The sequence below is a fragment of the Epinephelus fuscoguttatus genome, linkage group LG11, assembly GCF_011397635.1.
Source record: "Epinephelus fuscoguttatus linkage group LG11, E.fuscoguttatus.final_Chr_v1".
Classification (NCBI taxonomy): domain Eukaryota; kingdom Metazoa; phylum Chordata; class Actinopteri; order Perciformes; family Serranidae; genus Epinephelus; species Epinephelus fuscoguttatus.
The window spans coordinates 32,933,872-32,959,495 of record NC_064762.1 but is presented as its reverse complement, the minus strand read 5'-3'; the positions used below and the strand labels follow the sequence as shown (position 1 = coordinate 32,959,495).

Here is a 25,624-nt window from a genome sequence, read left to right as displayed (position 1 = left end):
GTAATGTGGATGTAATGACCAAGTGGGTAAAGGCAAGTCTGATAATTTCAGAAAATGACATCACTCTGCTGTAATGTAGCCTTTAAAACCAGGAAACCACAACACCTGCAATACAATACCCAAAATTTAAGAAGATATCTCGTCTCATATCACAGTATCAATATTTATATATTGCCCAGTCTGCATGACCACACCTCCCTCACAAACTCAATGTGACATTGTCTCATAGTCCAGGGGCGGAGTGTCCCGGAATAGGTCATGAGTTTTTTTATAGATTTATTGGGGCGTCTAGAGGGCAGTTTCACTAGATTTTCTCAGCAAAAAGGAAAACAACCTCGGACGAGGATCATTTCGTAGTTTAATCGTGATTATGCATCTTAAGTTACTAACTCAGAAAAAGTCAGTCACGGTCTGTCTTTTTCCATTAAGCCACAAGCAGCTGCAATCTGATTTCATGCTGCACACAACAGCATATTTTATCACACAACAGCAGGACACTAAAATTGGTTACCTTGCTAAGGCTTTGGATGGGTGCAGCCTGCCACTTGCAGCTCTTCATCTGACAGCTCACAGTGGCTCCTGACTCTTCCATTACTCCTTTGCAAAAAATTAAAAATCATATGCCGTTGAAAAAATACTGTTGATATATTTTTGATGAAAAGAATCACAGTCAGCACTAACCATGATCACATTTCAAGTGTCTGGCTCACAATCAGAGCTCAGATGTTTTTAATGTGGTGGAGCAGTTGTAGGAAATGTTGGGTTAGCAGTCACTGAATACAGATCTGATGTGGCTGTAGATGAGTGAACAGTGAGACCGATATTAATGAAATGACCAACTGTAAGGCTAGATACATGCAGCATTTCCTTTGAATCCCTTGTGTGTGAAGGCCATCTGAATCCAGTGTGGGAAAGGTGGAATGAGGCGTTTAGACATTGAATAGCTACTGCAGAAAAAAAACATACACCATCAATAGTATGAAAAATAAGGTGTGTCTTTGTGGAATCACAGGGATTTTAACTGTAAGATTAGAACAAAGTGAAGCGCTAATTTTAGTGGTTATTGTTAAAAATATTCTCAGGCATAAATTACTGCTAACTTGCTTACCTCATGGTGGCACAGATATCACAGCAGACACCCATCTGAGAATAACAAGAGGATGATTAAAAATGCATTTTACAGTGCAGCGGAGTGTGTGTGTGTGTGTGTGTGTTTGTGTTTTGTATCTGAGCAGACCCTGCAGGCTTGGAAGCAGTAGCAACTACAGCAGTGCGCTGGCTAAGTTTCTGTTGCTGCCTGGCATGTCACTGAGGGTTTATGTAAGAGCACACGCAGGCTCCGTCTCTCTCACGCAGACTCACACACACACGCGCACACACACTCTGTAAATACCCCAGCAATGGATTATGCATGTATTCCCTCTCACTCTCTCCCTCTCAAGCCACTGCGTTCTGCTCAGTGAAGTAGCATCTAAGCACCGCTTTGATGAAGCAGTGTAAACAGCCATATGCAGCGACAGCCAGTGCTGTCATGCCAAGGTCCTGCTAGTGTGTTCCTCCAAACAGGCTTGACTACATGTGACAATGTTAGCAAAGGGATGCATGAAACATAAGGCATTATTTACACAGCCCTCTGGTGCCACAGTGGAATGACGTAAACCTTAAGAAACATGTCAAGCTCAAGTCTCATTTTTGAGTGTATTGCAACCGGGGAAATACAGACCCCAAGTGCTTTGAAGGACAAATTGCAGTCCTGTGCTGACCTCTAAATCCAGTGCTTGCATGCTGGGGAGATGAATAGCCAATGGCAAAGCTGCTACATATCGTTGATAACATTAGAGGCGGTGCAGAGTGTCCTGTAGGACCCTTAAGCAAGTAGAGATGACCTTGTGGGCTTCATGAGTGGAAATATTAATAGGCTTTAGATGATAAATTCCTATTAGCTGTACAGTAATATTCCACTTTATATTCTATGCTATTCTTTTATATTCTATTCATTCATGTGCCACTTGAGTCTTTTCAGTGGTCAGATGGTTGGATGAGGGATTCAATTTTCTCTTGGCATTGGTACTGCAGGTAATGATAACATTTATCCACGGGGCAAAATGATATTGAACCATCCATATTGCTTAGGGAGAGAGAACCTGAGCACAAATGAGCTCTGAGGCTCCCAAAAGTGTATATGTGAGTGTGTGTGTGTCATGCTTCTGCATGTGTCTCTGGACTATGGAAGCAGCAAGCGGAGCAGACAGATATGGGGAGGGATAGATTTGGAATCAGGCGCTTTCAGTTGAAAATAGAGGTACACATGACAGAGCATGGCTGCGGTCCAGAGCAGGCATTATGGAATAGTGAGTGCATGAGAGATCACCCACTGGGTCATCTTCTGAGAGATAGGGTGGACAGGGAGAGGTCTGTTTTGGCAGGTCTGCAACTTGTCAGGTTGCCTGTCTATTGTCTTAACAGCAGGCAAATACAGAGAAGGCTCTGGGTCTACATTACATCGTTTGATCAAAATAGAATCAGTGGATTAAAAACGTAAAAATTATAATTAAGATTTTAATGATATCAAAGCCCAATCTGATAATATTTATGCATGTCATTTTCAGCAATAGCTATTAATCTATTTACACTTTCGACTGCCTCTCTGTACAGTAGTTTTGATTGTTGATTGCGGCGTCCGTCTTTCCCATGTGGTATCACAGGAAATGATGTGGAAGGCAACATTCACATCAAAAGTATTACCATTTCATGTCTTTACACAACTTTGTACAAACCCAATAAATAAATTGTGGATAAATAAACAAAGGAGCAGCTCTTTACAGTATAGTTAGCAAGGCAACCAAAGACGACCCTGCCTTCCTCCTTCTGATAAAGTCTTCTGAGTCATTCACATTTGCTCAGTAGGAGAAAGCGGCCCGTCTTTAAACATGCTTATTGACCATTAGCATTAAGGCAGGCGCAGTAGCATAGTAATGTTTTTTTCACCTTTATTTAACCAGATAAAAAACAATCGAAAAATGTTACATTGAGTACATGTCGATTACATACATACAGTAAAGTACAAAACAATGCATCATAAATGGTACAGAGTAAACACTACTGTCCACGCATCAGAATAAGTGGTTGAATGTACACAGATAAGAAGGCATCAAGACAATGGTCAAGTCAACAATCTTTTATAATAGACAGAGGAGTAGGTACACATTGTGGCCAATGGCAGACACATGGCTGAAATGTAAATAGAAGTTGGTTTTCTTCTGCTGCATTTCGTGTAGCCACTCCAGACTTTACATAAATAGTCATTAATCAAAAATGGCTTGGTGACCATGTGCGGATGTCTTGTCAAAACTTTGCTAACCAATCTTTGGATATTCTGCCACTAGAGGGTGCTGCAAATGCAAAAAGTTTATATCTCCTAGTCAGAGATACTGTTTGCACCATCTAGAGTCATGGTTCAGTCAGTGCATGAAATCTGGTAATTATTGCTCAAACAGGGCATGGCTTATTACAATAAATCTAAATTTCAAATATGTCCAAGAGAGCTGAATTTTTTTCCAGCACATCCACTGAATTGTGACAAAAGTTTGCCTCACTGCAACATGTAGTTCAGAAGTCTGCCATTCTATATTTTTGAGAAGATGCTAAATCAATTAACGTCTTTACCTCCGCAAGTCATCATTCAAATGCAACCAAAATTGACATGGACATTCTTTGGATAATAGATATCATATGTTTTGAATAGTGTTCAGATCGGTTTAATAGTGAGCCTGCAGTGATATTCAGAATCTTGTTGTAATTTGTACTGTATGCACAACATTTTCTGTTTCATCTCACTTAGTCATCCGACCAAATGTCACCAAAATATTTGACAGTATACCTAAAATCAGCAGAATGATGTGAACTTTTTTTCAGAATTTTATCACCAACACTTTGACTGTTGTTTTACTATTGCCTGAAGTCGTCAGAAGGTGCACAGGTAGCCATGTCTTCCTGGTGGTGCAGTGAGTAAGTCACCTGAACAGGGGTTTAGGGTTTGAATCCCCAAGTTGGCCTGTACTACAAGTTCCAAACAGCTATCACTAAGTATTTGACAATGCACAAGAAACCAGCAGGTTGATTTTTCTTTTTCAGGATTGTATCTCCAACAGTTAAATTGTTGTGAGTATTGTAAGTTTTGTGACCTCCTTCTCTCTGCCTCCTGTTTCTGACACTGGTTCGGCTTCCTGGCCTCAGAGCTGGTGGGTGGGGTTGGAGAGGTCGTCAGGAGACTACCTGCACCTGGATAGATATCTTGTTTCTGCCCAGCTGCTGTGAACTCCTGTGGTTTGAAAGTTGACATGCCACATCCTCTGCTCAAATATCCAATAGATTTAACAAAAGTGAAAAGGATTTCATTCAGTTTATATTTTGTCCTGTCAAACCCTACTATGACTTACAATTCCCAGCCAGTTTTCTCTGTAGTTGCGTGGTAAGATATTTGATTCGTAATGCAGAGGTTAAGAGTTTAAATCCTGCTTGTGCCATCCTGCACATGATCTGAATCTTTGCATTTTCAAGGACAACTTTAGACACTCTTCATATAGTAGCCCTATTTGTGTAAAATGAATAGACATGGGATGCATTCCAGATTTTGAACTAAATGTAGTCATGTGAAATATGTTTTTACAGACGGTCATACGCCACATCAAATCTTTCTGGAAATAGATTTATAAATGTCAAAAGAGCATCAGCATATAGTGATGACCACTATGAATAATTTTCAAGAACATCAAGTGTTCTGCTTCTTGTCAATTAAAAATGAAACAAGCATTCAAATAGGTTTGCAATGTTCAGACCCAGATAAATGCCGCTTGTGGCTTTAATTCAAAAACATCCTTACCACAAATAACCTCAGATTTTGCCAAATCAACCTGCACTCAAAAGATATTCCTTCAATAATGTAATGTAATATTGTATCGTAACATTTGTTGATAACAACTTTTAAAATTATGCTTGAAAAACTGTGATAAAAGTTCAGTGTTGACCTTGGGAACAGTCATTTGACAAGAAAAGCTTAACTCAAAAGTCCACTTACTATCTTTCCAATCTCAAAACCCATCGGCTGTGGTCTGACGATGACATGGCCAATCCGGTGTAGCCAGCCGATATCTGGGCCAAGATTCCTCTTCTGTGCGCCACTCTTGTTTATGGTTCAATCAGCAACTTGAGACAGATCCAAAAAACATTTTAACTAATCTCAATAAACAGATATCTGCATATAAATGCAGGTAAATTAGCAAAAAAGCAAATCATCATTAGGCGAAAGTCGATGGGTTCCAAGATTGCAATTTGGCCAGTGCATTTCGCCTCTTTTGCTCTCCACACGGACTGTTTACCTGCAGGCAACCAAAGCCTGCTCAAATTTGATTGGTCAGTACTACTCAGACTACAAACAGGATTCAAAATGCTTCCGATACCAAAGACTTGTACTGTTGCCTACAGATTCTATATACATATGCAGATATCTGTTAATAGAGATGAAGCTTTTTCTGTACCTTTCAACCGAATCTTGTAGTCCTCCTCAGGACTAAATATATAACTAAATAACAAATTATCCAACTGATAAAATCATCGACAGATGAGATTGAGTCAAATGAGATTGAAAGTAAATGTTAGTTAATGGTCCAGAGAGTATCTAAATCTGATTCATATTGCATTATGACAGCAGGGTGTCTCAGTGGGTGGGGAGATGCCTTCAAAGTACATCTATCAGGATGCTGCAGAGAGCCAGAAAGAAACACAGTGCTTACTGCGTGCTGCCTCAGATCAGTTACACGTATAACGGCTTATATTTGTCATTTTTTTCAGTACTTGGATAACAGTAATCCAGTTACATGCAATCTGCAGCTCCCCAAACTGCAACAGAATGTGCATATAGTAAACAAATCTTCATCGCATTCAAATCCTGACCCTAGCGAGCTCATCACTGGAAGCTTTTAAGCTACAAGATGTCTGTCCAGCTTAACTGTTATCTGAAGAGTTGGCAGCGCAGGCTGGGCAACTTAACACAAATCTGGATCGAACATTGCTGTTACCTAACTCTGAAGTTATTTTCATACCAAACACAAGTCATTTGTCGCTTGTTACTGATGAGCTTCTCTTTTGAGGATTGCTGTTGAGTCACGTCTTTGTGCTGTTGCGCAGCGTTTAGAGCCTTATTATTCATCTGTTCTATGATCTTGCAGTCAGTCACTGTTCTGTTAGTGTGAAACGGCCTTCATTTAAGTGTGACTTTCTATTTCGCGCTATTTCTCTCGCTTTTTCCTCCCTGTTCCTGTTTTTCTATCCTCCTCTTCTTCTTTCCTTCCCTTTCTTCTCCCTCCCTCTCTGGCTTTCCCTCTCTCAGTTTTTGGATCAGCACCAGTGCCAGCTTGCAGTCTGATTATGAAGGCTTTAATGTTCCATTTAACAGCAGCATGTTTGGGGTCGTGTGTGTGTGTGTGTGTGTGTGTGTGTGTGTGTGTGTGTGTGTGTGTGTGTGTGTGTGTGGAGGTTGGGTGTTGGGGATAGGTTATCTGTTTAACAGAATAGACCTCGCCACACACCCACTGACACACACACACACACACAAACACTGTGACATTAGCCTTTATTAAGCCAGCTGTGCCTGTCCGCCTGGCTCTTCCCTGAGTGGACAGAAACAGTCTGGCAATCGGCCTGTCCTTTGATGGTCGACTCCAAACAGCCATATCAAACAGCCATAACGGCAAACGGGAGCCAAATCAGGACAGAAATAAGACTTAATGGAAATGTTAACAGCCTAATATCCGTAGCTGTAAAGGCGAGGAAACAGTGGCTTCAGGTTCAGACTGGGTCATTTCGGCTGTGATGGTGATTGTGTGCCATCTAGTGAATCCTTTGTTTTTGGTCCTCAACAGTTGCTGTCTGTTCTCTGATGTCTGACAATGCTTTTGCATGTGACGGAGCCAGATAAGATGAACCAAAGAAACTCAGATGGAGGAATTTCACAGTCTCATCACACTGTCCCACTTTCTTTCTTTCTTCTCTCCGTTTTTACATAACAAAGCGTTTCATAACTTGCCAGATTGTCGAGGAGCCGCAGTGGTTTTCTCTCCCCCTCCCTCCCATCATCAACATCTCTCCCGCATCACTTCCCTGACACCTTTCCTCCTCCATCTCATTTTCCCCTCTCCCCGCCTTCCCCTCAACTCTTTCTTCCCACGTTGTCCCGTCCGTCCACGTGCCTCCTCCTGTTCCTGCAGGCCCTGGGCAGATGAGCTGAGACAGGGCCATACGGGGGCAGGAGGCAGCGCTTGTGGGAAAGAAGCCACGTTGCATTTGTGCAGAAAGCATCAGGCGCCATCCTGTTCGTCCTGGCAGCTTCATGCCAGCTCCCCCACGTCCCAAGGGGGCTTCCTTCCTCAAATTAGTTTGGCTTTCTCCGGAGCAGAAGGCCAGATAGGGACCTGGATCGAAGGTTGGGGAGGGGGCTCTATCGCTGTCACACTCATTTTAGTGTCCTCCTCTATCTTTTCATTCTTGTTTTCACTCTTCTGTTTCTCCTTTTCTCCCTTTTCTCTTTGCTCGTTTCCTCTCTCTCTCTGTCCCCCCCACCCCCCACCCCCCTTCTCCTCTGTCTCTTAACTCCTCACTGCAGTCTGATCAGTTTGCTACTGCAGCAGAATTTGCATGGGTGGGACCTTATTGCAGATGGGCACTTTTGCAACCCGAACTGACTCTCACTGTCTAACCCTGTCTTATTCCTCCTCCTCCTCCTCCTCCTCCTCCTCCTCTTATTCTCTGTGTCTTCCTCTCCATCCTCTCTCTTTTTATCTCCCATACACTGCACTCTCCTCTCCCATTAGGATTCATGGCTCGACTTCCCCCCCCCGTCGTGTCTCCAGACAGTTTGTGCGTGCTGGGGCGGTAACTCTTAGGAGAGGCTAGGGCAGCGTCCTCGCCTTTTTCTCCGCCCATACAAGGAGACTGTCTGCTGTGCACATGGACAAGGACACAGTGTAGAACAGTCTCGTACCGCCTGAAACAAAAGTACACGTGCCGCTGATTGCTTGCTACGTGAAACTGCAACAGGTTTTATCCAACTGTTTTGAAAGCTCGGCTCCTGTTTTGAAGTTTCTAGCTGCTATAATCAAACTTCATATTAATTATTAATGAAAAGAGTATGTGTTAAGTGAATGGGGTTGCTTCTAGTGATGAAACCACAGACAGCAATGAATTGACTCTGCAGTGCCCCTCAACTTTACAGAAGTTTTTAGGGTATTTAAACTCTGTCTTGGTTATACAGCCAGCAAATTTACTGTTCTGATTCACTCTCACTACTTCCATCGACATCGTTTCTGGATGCAGCAGGCAGCAAAAAAGCTCTACAAAGTCACTGTATGCTGCCTGTACAGCACCACACAGCAGACAAAGCCAGCAATTAGCTGGTGAACATAGTGGAGTATTTAGCAGTGAAAGAGACAGCTATTTCATTTGAGGGTTGGTGGAGAGCAAAACAGAAGTAAAGGGGAGTGAATATTGGACTCACATTCACCAGGTGGCTAGAAACGCAACTCCAAAGCCCCATCCCATTCCTCTTTTTTCACCCCTACCCCTTGTTTTCAATTGCTACATGGCCCCTAAGAACAGAGTTACAAGCAGTAGTGGTTTAAATCTTCCCCTATGAAATTGGACAACCCTTCTAGACCCTGATACATTATCTGTAGTCGTTGATGCTGGCGTATGTAAACAGATTGGATGATTGTTGCTGGACATTGTAAATATGCCGTCTTCTGCTGTGATATTTTCTTGTGTAGGCTATAGACAGCCTTATGCAGTTGTCAGGACGCTCACAAGTTGTTGACAACTTAAGTTTTACACAATCAATCGATCAAACAAATCGTCAAATCAAAAAGAACACTGTTTCATTACGAAGGGTGTAACAATAGACATATTCATATTGAACCATTTGGTACGAGCTTTCGATTTGCTATGCATTACGAACTGAATTATAGCAGCTTAAACTATGTTTCATATAATGCTTTCAGCGCAACTGCACAGCCCAAATGACGGACATGTCGGGAGGCATACTACAGTAAACGTTGCAAGATGGTTAGTAACACCATTACCAGACCAGAAATAGAAGATCTTCCAATAACCTACAGATCTTTTGTTTGGAGGCACTTCGGTTTCACTGAGAATTATAAGGGCATAGTGAACGAGTATGATGGATAAAAAAACACAGAGCCAAAGAATGAGAACTGCTCAGCAACAGACCCTCTGTAGCAGCCAAGCCAGCAGCACACATAGTCACAGCAGACACACACCCCAAACCAAGGAACGAGAACTGCTGTGTGGCTATAGCCTCTTGTTCAGCAGCTAATAATGACTAACGTTATCACAAAGCACACAACCACAGCAGTGAGCTGTAACTGCTGGCCGGCCGGGTAGCTAATAAGGCCAGAGAGACTTAAAGGTACGTTAGTGACAGCTGTTTAGCTTGTGTTTATATGATTGTGGCATTTAACAGAGATGTTTCTCTATGTATTTATTAGACTGAAAGAGCTCAGAGAGCTCGTGCGACCTAACAAACTCGCAGGCAGCGCACAGTGAGCATTAGAAACAGCACTGATACTATGCGCTCTAATGTCAGTCAGTAGTAACATAGTATTTAAGGGTTGTATTAAAGATGGCTTCAGTGCAGGCTTTTAGGGCCACTCAGAAAATCCTAGACACAGATTTGATGAAAAACTGTTTACAGTCTAACTCCAGAATTAGAATTAGAGGAACTGTAAAAAGTGTGCAACTTTGCTGTTGAACTCAAGTTCAATTTTGGGGCTTATATTCCTTCAAAGAGGGGGAATGTGACATCAAAATATGTCAAAATGCAGCACTGTGATGCACAAATCAGAGATGAAATGATAAAGTGTTAGCTAGCTACAGAGTCATTGGCATACTATTAGCGTTTTTTGTTTGTTTAAAAGAAAAAGGACATTAAACTAAGATAACATGATGGTTAGTATAATTTTTAAATCTATATTTACAAAGAAATTAAATTTGTGGGTTTCTTTTGTTGCTTTGCAGCTACCTTGCTGATCATTTCTCTCAACATACGGTTTGAAGTGTGTCTCTGGAAAACTTCCACTTCCCTTCTTTTCCAAGAAGGTTCGGGACACTGTACCCTTATACGTGAACATGCAAAATAGAGGGGTAAGGGGAAAGTGGAAGGGGCAAGGGGTGTGCTGTGATTGGGCCCAGATGTATGCGTATGTTGCTTCAGAACTGATAACTGATTAATAGGCAACCATTCACCATACCAACTTAAAATTGTGTTCACAACTTGTTTCCACTGCCCCCAAGTGGCCAAAAAATCACTAACTGTAGGTTTGAAAGCCTGTGTTATTAATAGAACTCGACATCCTCCCCTTAAAGCACACTACTTTTCATCATTCAGTCCCTCAATTGTCAGCACAACCAAGATCTGTTGACTTGTGCTGGCAGATGAAATATTGAAATGATGAAGATATTTCATTTCCTCTGAGCTGATTCACCTTGACTGAATAAATTCATGCATACAGCATTCACTGAATATGAACAAACAAAAGCCAAAGAGGTAACACAGTTCAAGAGCATCTGACTCACTTCTCAGCGGTTCCTTTGCTTTTCTCTTATGTGAAAGATTTGGTAAAAGGTTTAATTCATACGTTATATACATCCAGCCATGACTGAGTTGTTTTTGTGAGATCAGCAACAAAACTGCACTAAACACAAGTAATTCCCTCAAATGATAAACCAGAATGGAAAATCTCTCCCATCTGTACCATTTCCTTGATGCAGGCTGTTACTGCAACACCCAAGTCCTCAGAGAGCAGCCTCACAGAATACCCATCGGCTCCAAGAGTTTTTACCAGAGAGAGGTCAAGTGGAAGGTCAAATATAATGAATCGCTCAGCTTCTTGCAGCCACCCACAGGGTGCACAATACTGGGGCTCAGTGGTTGACCATGAAGTTACTGCATTAGCCTCTGACCCTGTGTACATGTGGAGCCGTAATGATGTGGATGGTTTGGACTGCCGACACACAGGGTGTTAAGTTTTGTCGATTCTGAGATCCGTAGTATTTTCTAGATGATAAACAGTAGAGTTGCAGGGCTGTAGACTTTAGCATCATGGCACAGATTAAGGTCAAGCACAATCCACTTTTGCAGCAACCTTCTGCATGCGCAAAGGGCATCAACAATGGTTGTGATCACTGTAAGTCTATGACATCAGTGACAGTTACATGGTTTAGGCTTGATTTTAGTGTCTTAATTCTCCAGTACTGGGCAAAAGAATCACATGAAAAAGAAAATATATTTTTGTGAACTTGACTTGAATTTGAAATAAAATTTAACAAGAGCCTATAGCCTTGCTAACAAATCCGTGACACTGCGATTCATTGAGCTACAAGCTAACGTGCTCCAAATCACTGTACTCAACATTTGCTAATTAACACCAAACACAAAGTACAGCTGAGGCTGATGGGAATCTTTAGTTTTGAAGAATAAACAAACATAATAAACAAATTTAAATCCTGACCTGACGACAGCACTACATAAAAGTAAAAGGATCATCAAGGTGAAACTCATCAAAATTAAATTTAATGAGTTAAAGCTGAACTTGATAGAAACGCGGTGAGAATATGGGCTGTTAAAACCCACATGACTCATTAAAGCTGAGAGTTCATTTAGCCTCAAGGTGACAATAAAGTGTTAGAAAACATTTTGTACAGTTATAAAGATATAAAACTGTAACACTTAAGACCTGCACACGAAAACAGCAGGGAAGTAATGCAAAGTGAAGTAGTGGGGGAGGTAACTGGAGGGCTCATGATCAAGTCACTTGTGTCATGGAGGGGATTAATTGCTCTCCCAGCTCCTGGCTGCTGCGTGTCAGTGACCCTGACCTGTGTAGGACCCTGAGGGAAAAGACAACTTCCCCTCAGGGACCAATAAAGACTACAGTGTGTTGCCTCTTTACCAGAATTACATATGCATCTCTAAGGGGCAGCTGCAGGCTGTGGACTGACAGGTTTCCCAAGGTGACTATAAACTATAAGGCAAATCTGCAAAATGTCTTTCAACCACCTTGCAGTATGGATGGTTGCACATTAGGGTTGCGACCATATACAATTTTCAGGGTATGACAACCAACAATTATCACAAGGCCCCTTAAAGGAATTAAGACATTAAGGATTTTTTAACAAATTCTTTGCAATTGAAACCATTTTAATAAATGTGTGTGCTAAAAGTCTCCCTTTTGAATACATTTTTTTAAAAAAAAAAGGTGAGATTCTCCATCCTGGTGCATTTTTTTTTCTATACCATAGTTAAGCAAATGTACATGGTATGGTAGTAATCAATTTTAAAACCACAGTATATCATGAAAACGCTGAAACCCTATTATGCAGCACACACATGAACACACAGACCAACATTTGCAAAGGTAGAATTTAAAAGCACTGGCTGAGAATAGGAAATCAAGGTTCACCTAATCACTGCAGGTAATGAATGTCAATCGATTTTAAATGCAAATTATTCTTTTCATTACGTTCCCAAATAGCACCATCTGTTTTCATTAATCTGCTCTTTCATTGCAAACTACCAAATGATCTGGCCTCACTAGTTTTATATATTTACGTATGATACGTGATCTGCATCAGTTCTTTGATCTGAGGCTCTAATGCCCAATGAATCACTTTAGTGCCACAGTTTATCACAAGTTACATGCATGTTTTGGAGATGTATAGGCCAGGGCCGCCCATAAGGGGGTAAAGAAGGAGAGGAAGAAGAAGAAAAAGTTACACTTTATTAATCCCCAATAGGAAATTCAATTTTTTCCCACTCTGTTGTCATACACACACACACATGCACAAACAGGACCTATACATGCATTAAATGGAGAGATGCTGGAGTGAGGGGGCTGCCCATGGACAGGCACCTGTGCCTTGCTCAAGGGTACCTCTCCACCTACCAGTCCATGCTCTATATTTGGTCCGGATGGGGACTTGAGCCTACAACCCTCCAGTTCCCAACCCAAGTCCCTATAGACCAGTGGCCCTCACATGGCAGCTGCCTATTTGCGGGCCGTGAGCTGAACACATGACTCGTTCACTGTGTGTGTTTTGTCAGCACGTATAAATGGGTTGTCATCTCCATGCCAACGGTGCGCTCATAGGCTGTAAGTGAGAACGGCACTTTTTTACTTTCACTTTTGAAGCGGTACGATTATCGATACTTTGCCAGCAGTAGGAGCCTAGATTGAATGAAAATGGCATGTTCCAGGTTTGAAAAGAAAGGCGTTGAAAGGTTTTGTTTTATTTGAGTATTTATTTGAATTTATGTTCTTTGGGTGGTGTTTGCAGCACAGAGAGGTCAAGCTTATGACTCGGAGTGTAAGTTTCTCATTTGACCTCATTTTAGGTTAGTGAAGCAACACAAGGAGACCCAAAACTACTGGCAATAAACGCAATGTATCTTTTTGGAGGGAACATTAAAACAAGCCAACTTTTGAAAACTAATGTTCATATCCTTTTACTCTTTCCTTTTCCATCCCAGTTCTTCCCATACGGTGACGCATCCAAGTTCGCCCAGCACGCCTTCAGGACCTTCGACAAGAACAGCGACGGCACCATTGACTTCAGAGAGTTCATCTGTGCGCTGTCCATCACATCACGAGGCAGCTTCGAGCAGAAGCTCAACTGGGCATTCAACATGTACGACCTGGACGGAGACGGCAAGATCACACGGGTGGAAATGCTGGAGATTATCGAGGTATGACAGCTAAAAAAAAATAACGTTGGGATTAGGGCTGCCACGATTAGTTGACTAATCGATGAGTAATCAACTATTAAAATAATCGGTGACTATTTTAGTAGTCGACTAATCGGTTTGAGTCATTTTTCATAGAAAAGTACCATAAAAGTACCCCAAAATACTCTTACTGCAGCTTCTTAAGTTCAGATATTGGCAGCTTTACACACTCTCCCATGACGGTGACCTAAAACCCTTCGGCGTGAGTATGAAACAAGACATTAGATGACGTAATTTTGGGGTTTGGTCGAGACAGACCGACATTTTACAATATTTTAACACATTTTTCGATAAAATGATTAGTCGACTAATCGAAGAAATAATCGACAATGAAAATAATCGTTAGTGGCAGCCCTAGTTGGGATCTTTTTAAATCAGTTTTTACTGAAGTTAAAAGAATTAGTAATCTAAATATTCTTATATATATCTTGAACTGCCACTATTAAGCAGCATCAGTGCATTTACCGGCAGTGCTATGTGTCTGACATGTATTGTGGGTTTTTAAAGGAATAGTTTGACATGCTGGGAAATAAGCAGTTGGCAAGCAAGCGAGTGATACATCGCCACATGCCTTGTGTGCTTTCTAACCTGCTGAGTCACAGGGATGTAGCACTCTTTCTTTGTTTTGTTTTTTTTGTTCTTAGTTAAAGGTTATACAGCAGAGGGCTGAGCCTGCAGGGCCTGACAAGACACGAATTATTCATAAACACCAACATGATATGAAACAAGCAACAAGAGGCAGAAGTGCATGTTTAGAGCAGACTCATTTAGAATTCAGGACACTTTGCCTCCGTCTCGTGGATGATATTACAGCGAGGCAGAGCAGCAAACACATTCAATTGTCTATTGGTGTTGTTTCTGTTTACTCACACCACATTGAAATCTGTGTTTTTATATTTTTATTTGAGATGTGTTATTTCTCTCAAATCTAGTACTTCTATGAATTATAGGACGTTTAATCAACATCTGAGCAGTGAAGTCCAGACAAACTGCTTGACTGATCTGGACATAGTATAAATATAGAATCAAGTTTTTCATGCATGTGTGGATGCCTGCAGAAACTAATCTTCCACATTCTGTTTGGTCATGTGGGCGGACATCCATAAAAAAAAAAGCTCATAGCACAGGCTGTGGTTACTGTGCGTCCGTCTTGTTACTTGGACAGCACATCACATTATCCGTGCAAATACAAACACCAAGGCATCCAAAGACGCTATAGAGCAGTTAAAGCCGGCCGACAGGTGCTCCAGCTGTGCTCCATCTGTGCTGCCGTCATTATAAATGGACCGCACTTCAGACACCTCATGTCAACACACAACCTTGATTCCCTTTCCCTCGCATCTTTTCTTTCCATCTCTCAGGAAGAGACACGTGAAGGAAACACGGATGCATTATTTGAGATGCTCTCCATTTCTGATCAAAAACAATCTGCTGCTCTCTTCCTCCCCCTGCAGGCGATCTACAAGATGGTGGGCACAGTGATCATGATGAAAATGAACGAGGACGGCCTGACGCCCGAGCAGAGGGTGGACAAGATCTTCTCCAAGATGGATAAGAACAACGACGACCAGATCACACTGGAGGAGTTCAAAGAAGCGGCCAAGAGCGACCCGTCCATCGTACTACTGCTGCAGTGTGACCTCCAGAAATAAACCAGAGGGTGAGCGGAGCGCTCCACCAGCCGCCACGGACTGCACAGAAAGAATTTCATGTTCCATTCAGTTTGCAGCTATTTCCACTGAAAAAAATTATATATATATGCTTGGACTACCTTTCAATGGATCTGCTTCTTGTGTTTGAAACACTCGTGTGCATGAGAATGTTATTTGCTATAAAAAGATCTACACTCAACATACAACAGTGTGCAGATGCACACACACAGTACATACACACACACATACACACACACACGCACAAATAATATATATATAGATATATAAATATGAATATATATTTAAATTATTTAAAGATCAACTGCCAAAATGTGAAGTGTGCAAAGTATTTTCCATACACTTTCATTCTACTGGAGCTTGCGCATCAGTGATGTGCTACGTTGAATTTGCCGCTACTCTATTTATTGTTCCGAGTTTACCGATGCTAGCTGTCCGTGTTTCATAATACTGAGTAACGTCGACTGAACCAAATTCCTGATAATGTATCTGCCTCCAATAAGACACTCTGTCCATCGTCTCGACTATTAGCTCTAGAAGAGATGGATTAGCGTTTGTCCAACTTCTCCTTCCGAAACATGCTTGTACTGTAAAAAAAAAAAATAGGAAAATGTAAATGTAGTTAATTTGCATGCCTTTAGGTTCTGCCTTAAAAATCTCCTCATTTTGCATCCTGTAATCGAAGAGAGAAAGCCTTATCAAAGCAGCGTAGACACTCGGGAGAAACCGTGAGACAAGATTTTTACTGAATAGGGAGCAAAAAAAAAAAATCACATCGCAGTGGGTCCTTCTACAAGTTTTGTCGTATGGGATGTAATTTTTGTGATCTGTCGAGGCGTTTTATTTTGACTGCTTTAACTGTGGGAGCATGTTTCCTCGTAGATTAGCTGTAGTATATGTTGCTAAGAACTAAATCCCTGCCCCTGTGCATTTAAACACACTATCTCATAACAAATATGATGTTGAATGTGGAGGAATCCATCATTTTGAATCAGTATCTGAGATTTGAGAAGAGAAAAACGAGCTAAATTGCGAGATTTGTCAAGCAAATGGAGCAGAGGCAAGTGAAATCAAACATCAGGATTCCCCAGCGAATGAGTGAAACTTCCCTCAGCTGCAGTTCAATTAGGTGGGGAAAAAAAGAAATATTCATCTATAGTTGGAGAGCATTGTTATCAAACTGAGTTATAACCGAAGTGTCACCATCACATCTACTCTTTTCCAACTAGCCTGCAGGTTGCATATCAATACGATCAATTCAGAGGAGCTTTTTTAGAGCGGTGAGGAAGAGGTAAAATAAGGCCCGTGCAGTATTTTAACTTTCTTGTTTGTCTTTTTCAGTGGAAGTAAATGAGTGCTAATGTAGTGAGAGGAGCAGTGAATGGTTTTTCATTTCACACTGTAACTAGTAGAGGACAGCCGATCCTGTAAAGCCATGCGTTTAGTAGGTTGGACAATTCACCCTCCCTAACCCTTTGAAGTATTTCTCTCTTACCAATCAGTCAATCTTTTTGTACTTTTTTACTCCCTTCTCTCACACATTGTACACGTACTGATGCTTTCTAAATGTGGAGAAGTTCAGCCGAGTGTGGTGCCTCCCAAACGATTTGGAAATAGCCTGTAAGCCCGCTTCAACAAGTGTATCTGGCCCTGTCTGAAAGCACCGCAGACACTTTCCAACCTGCATTTATACCCCTGGTGTTTGAAGAGCTAGAGGAGGCTAAAGGAGATGCCATATTGCAATAAAGATCTTAGTATACCAGTCCATCGTCATCTCTCAGCAGCGTGGCGTGTCCCCCGGTCACTTTGTAATCTGAACTTCTTTACATGAACATCTTTGGCCAGATAATGTTTCTAATTCCAACTCTGTTGTTACTATTATTGCTATCAAGATACCAAATGTAAGCAAAGGCAAAAGTGTACAAGGATTCTTTTGTAGCATGTATTGTGTCCCTGACGACATGGCTGCACTACTCCCTGTGTTGTGATTTAATCTAATAAAAGGAACTCTATGGGCTCTCGTCTGGTCTGTTAACTCTACAAACCATCTTCTCAAGCAGCGTCACATATAAATGTGCACCTTGACCAGTGGTTCCCAGCCTTTTTGGTCTGATGTACCCCCATACCTTTACCAGATAAGCCCAAATACACCACCTGTTAAAACCACTGGCAAACTCACAATACAATTGTACATTACAAACAGCTGAAAAATAAAACCCTAACCCCCAGACAGTAAGATAAATTAGCATGTAACAATGCAAAGAAAAACATGTAGAGACTCATACAGAAGTAATCCCTCTGAGTCATCACTTATCGGTGACAGTGAATTTATATGCAGACTCGCATGCCGAAAAAATTCTCAATGACCTAATGTCACTGGGGTACCATATTTAACAACAGCAAAATAATATCAAAACATCAGTTTACTCTCGCGCATGCAGTATAAGTCTCATATCCAGTCAGTCCTTCTCAAACTTGTCTTTTCACCAAAACATTATTAAAAACACTTCAGCATAAACAGCACAGGCGTGCTACTCCACCATGCCTGCAGCAGTTTATGTTAAAGCGTTTCCTCAGGTTATAGCAAAGAATTATGTTTGGGAAGTGCTGAGCATACAGCTGGATAAATGAGACTTGGGTTATACTGCATGAGTTGTGTGAGAGTTTGTGAACAGATGTTTAGATAGGGTTTTACTGTTGTTAAATGTGGCACCCTACGACTTAAATTCATCAAAAAAATGTCTCAGTTTTTGGATTCTTCGTTCACTGTGGAGACATGCAAGAAAAACAAAGTTTTCCTCACAAATTCAACAGCGTGAGTAACTGATGTACAAATAGTCATTTTGGGGATGAGATATTAGTAGTCGGACTAAACCACCAACCTCAAACGCCAATATTTGACGACCTGGGAACAAGACTCAACAATCAACTATCTTTCTCCAGAGTCACAGACAGCACCTTTATCTGTTTAGGTTGAGTTTGTCAAGTTTACTTTATGCATTACACTTTCCTATTTCAACGTGTTATCCACCACCTTAAGCTAATTTATTCAGCTGTTATCTATCACTTTTAACTTTACTTTTCTGCTCACGTCCTCTCACTTGCTAGCTACTTTATATATAACCTTTATGGCAACATACAGTGTAATGTTAATGTATTACAACTGAGTCAGGTCAGTGGGAGGTGTTTCTTGAGCAGTCAGCCTACTGAAGCTGGCAGCCCACTGGTTACGTGACAAATAATTTACTAAAGATCTGCAACACGTTATGTATGTATTTGCAGTACTTTGTAGATCTGTATTTTCCTCCTATTCAAAATGATATGCTCTTTTGCTTTAATTATATTCTCTCCTTTAATGGAGCGACTCCATATTTCCCTGCTAGCTGTTTAAGTGCCCGCTGTGATGTACACCACTGTGTGTACATTTATACCTCATCTGTAGTCTGAAAGTGTTGCCACATGTAAACAACATATTGGCTAATACTAGACATATTTCTGAAATAATGTCCCCATACAACCACCAGATGTCACTGTTGAAAGGTAATGTTTAAATAATAGGACTGAAGACACAATGTTCTTACATTTTTCACATTTTCTTTGGAAACATAATTTGATGCTAGTTTTTCAGGTGGATTTACACTGGCAGTTACACTAACAAGTAGGAATACTGTAGGTCTTTAAAAGAAGAAAGCTTTTTATTGGAGATGACTGAGCGAGGCTGCAGTGTTTACCTGTGACTGTTTGGCACAATACCACTGATCACATCGGGTTCACTCACAGGCTGGTGTCCTCAAACACAACCAGGCAAACCCCAGGGACTGCATCATCACAAGCTGTTTGGAGCTTCAGGCAAACTAAGAACGGGTGACTCCATAACCCCTGTGCAAATGTGGAAAATGTATACTGTCTATTGATCTGAATGGGTTCACACAGAGGACAGCACTTCCACTGCGTTCCATCTTCAGTATGTAAAAAGGGAGGAGACAGGAGGTTTTAGAAAAGAAACATTTATTTTACAGAAACCATATACAGTCGGTACTGGTCAACTGAATTTCATATCACGCATTGCATGACCATAGTTAGCTTTAAATTAAAAGATTGTAGCAGTATGAAAAGACAAAAAAAGACTGAAAAATAATCTGCTCTGGGAAATTTCCAGAGCTGACAGAGGAATACAATGACCAGCCACTTTCTAAATCCTGGTAAAACTTGTTTTCAATGCTTAAGAGTTTGTCCCATTTGACAGCTGGCATACATCAGCCCCCTACCCTAATATTAACTGACATACTGCCAGTTTCACATGTATTTGAAAATGAAATCATCATCATTAAAAAAATTTCCGCAACTGTATGTGTACATTACACCAACATAGACTAAGGAATATGTGAGATTCGTACAGAGAGAAAAGACATGGAGGTGAAAGGCATGGAGATGGATGGGGTTTCCAAAACGCTACTTTGGAGGGTCTGTGTTGATGCCGTATTTTTCTTTTAGAAGCTTCAGCTGTTCTTCTTTTTTCTTTGTGTCCATCTTCTGGAAAGCCTGCAGAGAGAATGGATAAAACAGAATAATCAAATTAGGAATAATTGCATAAAGACATATGTTCATATCAAAAGATTCAAATAATTTTCTTCTAATTCCTATGATGCCTACAGACACTGTAACACTCATACATACTCTGTTTGCATTGTAGTAGAGGACCACCAGGTAACGGTTGCAGACGTTGAAGCCTGACAGATGGTCACAGGCATTCTTGGCATCAAAGATGTCTTCATAAACCACATAGGCTGTTCCTCTTGTTTCAGGTGTGTTCCCTCTGAGAAAGGACAAAGAAGGACGTGACTACAAGACCCCACATGAGTCCAACAGGTGTTTAGGGAAAAGGTGGAAAGGTCCATTTTAATGAAACAGAAGCAGTTTGGAATTTATCTAATGAGGGATATTATTGTAAAAGTATCAATGGGCAATACTGACATTTCATTTTTGCTGATCTACAAATTTGTGCTGCATCAATTGTTGCAGACACAGTCAAGAAATTCTGTCCACTGTATTCTAGCAGCCAAAGTGGACGATGCGAGGAAAAGCCATTACACTAAGCCAATAGGTAGACTCTCGCACATAGCAAGGAGGACTGTTCTCAAATTTTGGATCTCTAAGGATGTCCTGGCACCGGACGACTGGTTTAAGGAGGTATGGAGAACTATCCCTCTGGAAAAACTGACTTACAGCCTTCAGGACAACATGGAGGGATTTACCAAACTATGGCAACCCGTCTTGGACACAGTGGACCCCTCTGAACTGGACTTGGTTACACTTGATTAATAACATGCAGCAGACTGTAGCATATCCAAGTAATATATCTGTGATTATCTCGTTGGTGGTGATGTATTCGGGGTTTTTTTGGTTGTGAAAATAAGGTTGTTACTCCCACTGTTTTTCTGATTAGTTCAAGGTGGTTTAAATGATGGAAAAGTAGTTCTGTGAATATCCAGTAATGAAGATATATATAAAACTGTGGCCGATTACCTAATAAAAACAATTATTAAAAAATAAATAAATTATGTCCATCTTCTTTCAGGCTATGTTCTCCTGCTGTCATAATAAAGACTGAATTCGACTCTGCCTGCCGTTTTCAGTGCTGACACACCAGTCTGACTCGCTAATGTCAGTAAGGATCTGATAACATGCACCTTCACAAAATGTTGGTATAAGTGACATAATTGAGTACAAGCTGACCACACAAAAATGATTTGCTTGTCCTTGATCTTATACAGCATCTACAATAAAAATAGTCAAATCCAGTTCTTGTCAAGTACATCATTTGGCCTTTTTGATCTATGTAAACCCTGTAAAAAGCTACAGTGTACAAACACTTACGTTCTGATTTGACGTATTGGCCCATATTTCCCAAAGATATCGTACATTTCCTCCGCTGTGATCTTGTAGGGAAGGTTTCTGACGTACAGGATTCTGTTCACCTCAGGAGGTAATCGTATCTGCGAGAAAAACACATGAGTTTAACATATCATTAGATCTTATGTTAAGCCACAGAAAAGTAAATGATGATGCAATATATACATAATAGCAAAACAAAATGACAAAATGTCACAGCTACTACTAAGGCGATTCCATGAGAAAACACAAGTCGTGTGCCACACATAGACAAACTTACAGATTAATTTAATCTAATGGAAACAGTGACTGCAATCAAAACAACTTTTCAATAACTAAAGTTTAGTTGACTGGTTTCTATGTGAATGGACCAGTTATTAAAGTCGTGTCCATATTAAAAAAGTTAATAATGACTTTAATTTCCCACACTCAGCCCTAGATTAGCTAGAAGAGAATTAAATACTGTTGTGAAGTATCAATAACAAAACTCAGCTAACGTTAGCATTAGCACATCTCAACTTCGAGACCCAGGCGTTAACATGTTCACTGTGTACGTTACATGTCGTCACATTTTCAAAACAAACTTTCAATCACCTGACTAAGTAACGTCGGATATGTTAAAAGCCAAATGGGTATTTGTTACACAGGTAGCGTGATTGTTTTCAACTCGTTAGCACGCTAACCATATGCTAACGCTGGGTGACGCTAGCTCTTAGCGTAGCCAAGCTAATATCATCAGTTGACGTTATAATCCTCACAGAATATAACAGCTGAGTGGCTCAAACTTACGTTAGCGCGTTTCGCTGCTTGCATAGCCATGGTGAAATAATGTTATGTATAAACAAGGTCGAACAACTAAACAACGCAGTTTCCCAGCTCTTCACTCTTTCCGTCAAAATGGCAGCGGTCGCTAGTTGGTGACGTACTTCCGGTTTCCGACTCAGCGACTGGGCGCAAATGGTGCCAATATGGTGCACTGCTGCCCCCTGCAGGATACATGTTATTACAACACTTCAGTTATCCACCAGTGAGGCAAACACTGACGCTAACTCATTGTCATAGCTGCCGTGTTTACAGACAACTTATTTTAACACAGTTGCTTCATCATCTTTTTTCAAACAGCAATACCCCCAAAAATGGCATTGTCTCACTTTTAGCAATGAGAAATACACACAATCTTTCATGCCATTTTCAACATGACTGCTCTTGAAACCAGTCTCCCCACAAAACAAGTAAGTACATGTGATTAGGCCTTTTTCAAAGAAGCTAGTTTGACATTTCACAGTAGGAGAAGCACAGGTGTAAATAATAAAATCAATAATGACTGCATTTACCTATAATTAGCTACTATGATTTCAGGTGCATGCTGGCTCACTTTGACGGACAGAGAAAGCCCCTTCTGACAGAAATCTATTGACTTTAATCCTAACCTTAACCAAGATATCCCTCTCTGGTAGAAATCCCTCAAAGGAAAATGTCTTCCACCTGCCACTGGCACTGTCATGGCTTGGTCTGGGACACTAGAATAGAACAGAGCTGTTGCTGATGTTATTCGTAATACCTGTGCTTTTCGTATTATGACAAGTCAAAATGTCTGCTGTGATAAAGACCTATTGTACAGGTCAGTCACTCTAAACGAGCTGTGCAAGAAGAGAAGTTAGTCGCCAAGCTTCAAAATGATCCGCATTTGTTACACCTGACTGCTTTCTGCGATATTTAGTGATGGCATTTGGGATGACAGTGTGCTAGAACCATTTTAGAAATCGCACAGGGCTGTACAGAAAGAAGAATGAGCCCGATCTGTCGAACATTAGTTTCACATTATGACACTATGTTGTCACGTTATACCATGAAACACTTCAATTTTCAGCAAAAGTTACAAGGTTAGAACATGAAATATTTCACATTTATAGTATTTTCAGATAAACAGTATATCATTTAAACACAGAAAATGTATTGTTATAACATGATAAAGCTGTATGTTGTAATAACGTGAAAATATGACATGGAAGTATCTTACTACGTTTTTATTCCTGTGCCATACTAATCCACGTTTAAGTCTCCCTCAGTAAAATATTGATTAAATTAAACTGACATAAATTGCTCGCTTAATCTTTTTGGCCTTATTTAACTTTTTTTGATGTGTCAAATCTTGACTTTCTTCTTCAATTAGGATAACTTCAGAATTCATATTATGCAATAAACAGTAAAATGCTTTTACATTAACTTTATGGGCTTCTTTTGCAGCTGGTATTTCCAGTTTTCTTTACCAAATTTACCTGATGGCTGATTTTTTTTTTTCCCTTCTTCTTAAGAGTTTTAGAATCTGAAAGAAAAATGTTTCAACATAGGAGCATGTCATCCCCCAGCTGATCTGATGGCTGGAAAATTTCCAATATTGGAATTGTAATGTTTTCATGGTCTGCACCAATAGGACACCTTCAACAGGCAGACTGTCAAGAATCTAATACTTGGTAAGGACCTATACTCGACAAGTACTTGACACTCAGATGCACTTTGAAGATCACACTTGTATTAGTTTTTCTGATTCTTTCACATTTTCGGCCAAAGTACATAAGACATGGCTGTGGTACCGCACATCTGCTGCAGCAGAGCATGTCCATTATAATCAACTGAGGCTGCTACACTGACCCCAGAAGCAGCGCTTGCCTGCGTGGGCACTGCACTGCTTTGCTCAATGTTATTTTTACACAAATGGTCCATTTATTTTTCTTATCGAGTGCCTCTGCACCCCTCCAACAGGTAAAAACTACATTGAACTGTTTAAAAACAAGTATAAACTGTTTAAAATGATTAAAATGAATACCTCATAGTACCAGAGGCAATGCAGAGCAGCAGAGAAACACATTTTGTTAGTTTGACATGTTATATCCTCTTAACTAATTAGCAAGCTAGCCACTACACCATGAAAACTAGTTAATGTGCTAAGTGGTTGTTGTTCGAGAAGTAGCCTAGCTCCAGCACCTAAAGTAAGTATATCTATATATAAAGTAGTAATATCTCATTTTTATTTCTACATAAATAAGAAACAAGATGGAGGCAGCTTTGGAGCAGTCAGAAGGTGTTTTCAACTTTTGGTGGAGCTAAGCTAGCAGTTTCCATCTGCTACTAGCTTAGAATTTGAACTAAGCTACGCTAAACACATCTTGTTGGACGCACAGATGAAACTTCTGTCTTGACTCCTGGTGAGACGCTACATAAGAACATTTCAACTGTTTTCCTTTTAAAGGAACATTTAATCACCAAAATTATCATTTGCATAGCCTACCTAGCCTACCTAGTATTAACTTTAACTACACATGCCTCCAGGGTAAATGAAGAATAAAAAAAACAAAGAAATGTCTGTTAATTAACTCTTACACAATCTCAGCTGTATATTCCATGTCCCATTTATCCAATTGTATGTTCAGTGCATCCCCAAACACATTTATTTTCGTTAAAACATTAAAGCACCTCCACGTACAAGCAGGTATGTTTGAACCATAGAGTGTATAAAATAATAGACGTAGCTATGGTGACATCACCCACTGGTTTTTGGACTGCCGTTTTAAAGCCTTGAGTTTGGCATTGCAGTTGTCAACATCTTGGTTTTTTGAAGTGACTATATTTGGACAAGAGGGTGGAGCTGTGGAGCTCAGAGGGGTGGATCTGACTCCTAAACTGTAGCAAAGCCTCACAGACAGCCTGACACTGAAGTGCCCCCGCCCTTAAATATTTATACCTTTGGGCCTTAACAAATATGTACACGGGTGAGGTATAAAAAATTCACCATTTCACCAATTAATTGATGTTAATGGCTAATATCTCCCTTCATGACAACAGTGCAGGGGTGAATTTTTATATAACTCACCCTTTAAAGTTTCGTTAAGCCTTAAAGTTGCGCATAATGAAGAGGGTGGTTGCTTTGAGGGACAGGCTGTGTGTGAAGCATCACATTTTTCTGCCTCTGTATGTATTTGCATTTTTAATATGTCTGTGTGTGTGTGTGTGTGTGTGTGTGTGTGTGTGTGTGTGTGTGCATTCACTGAGGTATTGTGCACGTACCCTAGTTTGTATTGGTGTTGTGCAAATTTTTGTGTGCGTGTATCTGTGTGTGATGGGTAGTGACAGGCGTGGGCTCTGCTACAATAAGAGCCTGTGTCGCTGCAGCAGGGGGCAGGAAGCACCAAGAGGGGCAGTAAGAGGGCAG

General features: G+C 40.7%; 2 protein-coding genes across 2 annotated transcripts in view; one reads left to right on the top strand and one right to left on the bottom strand.

Moving 5' to 3' along the window:
• The window catches only part of vsnl1a (visinin-like 1a), a 47,468-nt gene extending 30,226 nt beyond the window's left edge, over positions 1-17,242 (top strand). The window contains exons 3-4 of the mRNA XM_049590333.1: positions 13,598-13,813; positions 15,307-17,242. Coding sequence (XP_049446290.1) covers positions 13,598-13,813; positions 15,307-15,504 — 414 coding nt within the window. The 3' untranslated portion in view covers positions 15,505-17,242. The remainder of the gene's footprint in view (positions 1-13,597; positions 13,814-15,306) is intronic.
• Positions 17,243-19,513: 2,271 nt separating this feature from the next.
• On the bottom strand, positions 19,514-22,344 carry sf3b6 (splicing factor 3b, subunit 6). The gene is made up of 4 exons (XM_049590835.1): positions 22,204-22,344; positions 21,400-21,518; positions 20,200-20,338; positions 19,514-20,064 (listed from the first exon to the last, which is right to left on the bottom strand). Exons 1-4 carry the CDS (start codon positions 22,231-22,233, stop codon positions 19,975-19,977), a joined length of 378 nt encoding a protein of 125 aa, XP_049446792.1. The 5' UTR covers positions 22,234-22,344; the 3' UTR covers positions 19,514-19,974.
• Between the last annotated feature and the right edge of the window lie 3,280 nt (positions 22,345-25,624).

What these genes read in the sequence shown, in the direction of transcription:
- sf3b6 (XM_049590835.1), bottom strand. Translation starts at nt 22,233, where the DNA reads ATGGCTATGCAAGCAGCGAAACGCGCTAAC. An exon ending in AAGCAGCGAAACGCGCTAAC is followed by an intron (nt 21,519 to 22,203) that starts GTAAGTTTGAGC and finishes TTTTTCTCGCAG; the next exon opens with ATACGATTACCTCCTGAGGT. An exon ending in CCAATACGTCAAATCAGAAC is followed by an intron (nt 20,339 to 21,399) that starts GTAAGTGTTTGT and finishes GTCCTTTCTCAG; the next exon opens with AGGGAACACACCTGAAACAA.